This window comes from Fukomys damarensis, unplaced genomic scaffold (genome assembly GCF_012274545.1).
Source record: "Fukomys damarensis isolate Sample0158 unplaced genomic scaffold, DMR_v1.0_HiC HiC_scaffold_37, whole genome shotgun sequence".
Taxonomy (NCBI): Eukaryota; Metazoa; Chordata; class Mammalia; order Rodentia; family Bathyergidae; genus Fukomys; species Fukomys damarensis.
The window spans coordinates 7,850,552-7,851,218 of NW_022900949.1; the positions used below are offsets into that span (position 1 = coordinate 7,850,552).

The following is a 667-nucleotide window of genomic DNA, read 5'->3' on the forward strand; positions in this document are numbered from 1 at the left end:
ACGCCCGAAAACCTGCAGGACTTCGTGGGCAAACCGGTGTTCACGGTGGAGCGCATGTACGACACCACGCCGCCCGGCGTGGTCATGGGCCTGGCCTGGACCGCCCTGGGTGAGCCGGGTTGTCACCCAGCGGTTCCGGCCCATCACCTGCTTGATGGCTCAGATCGCTGTCCCCACTCAAGGGCAGTGTGCAGCAAGGCCCTGGGGGATGGGGTGACGTGTGGCCTTGTGGCAGCTCAGCGATCGGGGTGACTCCTGCACTGGCCAGGGGGTCCCCAGCGTGAGGCCGCCCAGAGGGGGAGGGGAAGGGCACCCCAGGAGCAGGCTTTAGGGAGTGGGGTCTGGGTCCCTGTGGTCCTGGGCCGATGGTGTCGGTGGCCCTCAGTGGCAGGGACGCTGCACGGGGAGGGATAGCCTCCGCCCTCGGTGTCAGCCAGCCGGCGGTGTCCGGAGGGCTTGTGAAAAGGGCTCAGCACCCTGCACCCCTCTCCTAGGAGGCTCCACGATGTTTGTTGAGACGTCCCTGAGGCGGCCGCGGGACAGGGACAGGGACAGGGATGGCAAGAACAAGGACGGCTCACTGGAGGTGACCGGCCAGCTGGGGGACGTGATGAAGGAGAGCGCGCGCATCGCCTACACCTTCGCCAGGGCCTTCCTGATGCAGCGC

At 67.5% G+C, this 667-nt stretch overlaps 1 protein-coding gene across 1 annotated transcript in view; it reads left to right on the forward strand.

Moving 5' to 3' along the window:
* The window catches only part of Lonp1 (lon peptidase 1, mitochondrial), a 15,949-nt gene that overhangs the window by 14,262 nt on the left and 1,020 nt on the right, over positions 1-667 (forward strand). The window contains 3 exon segments of the mRNA XM_033759604.1: positions 2-109; positions 495-663; positions 665-667. The exon segment at positions 665-667 is cut by the window's right edge and continues 193 nt beyond it. Of these exon segments, the coding sequence (XP_033615495.1) occupies positions 2-109; positions 495-663; positions 665-667 (280 nt within the window).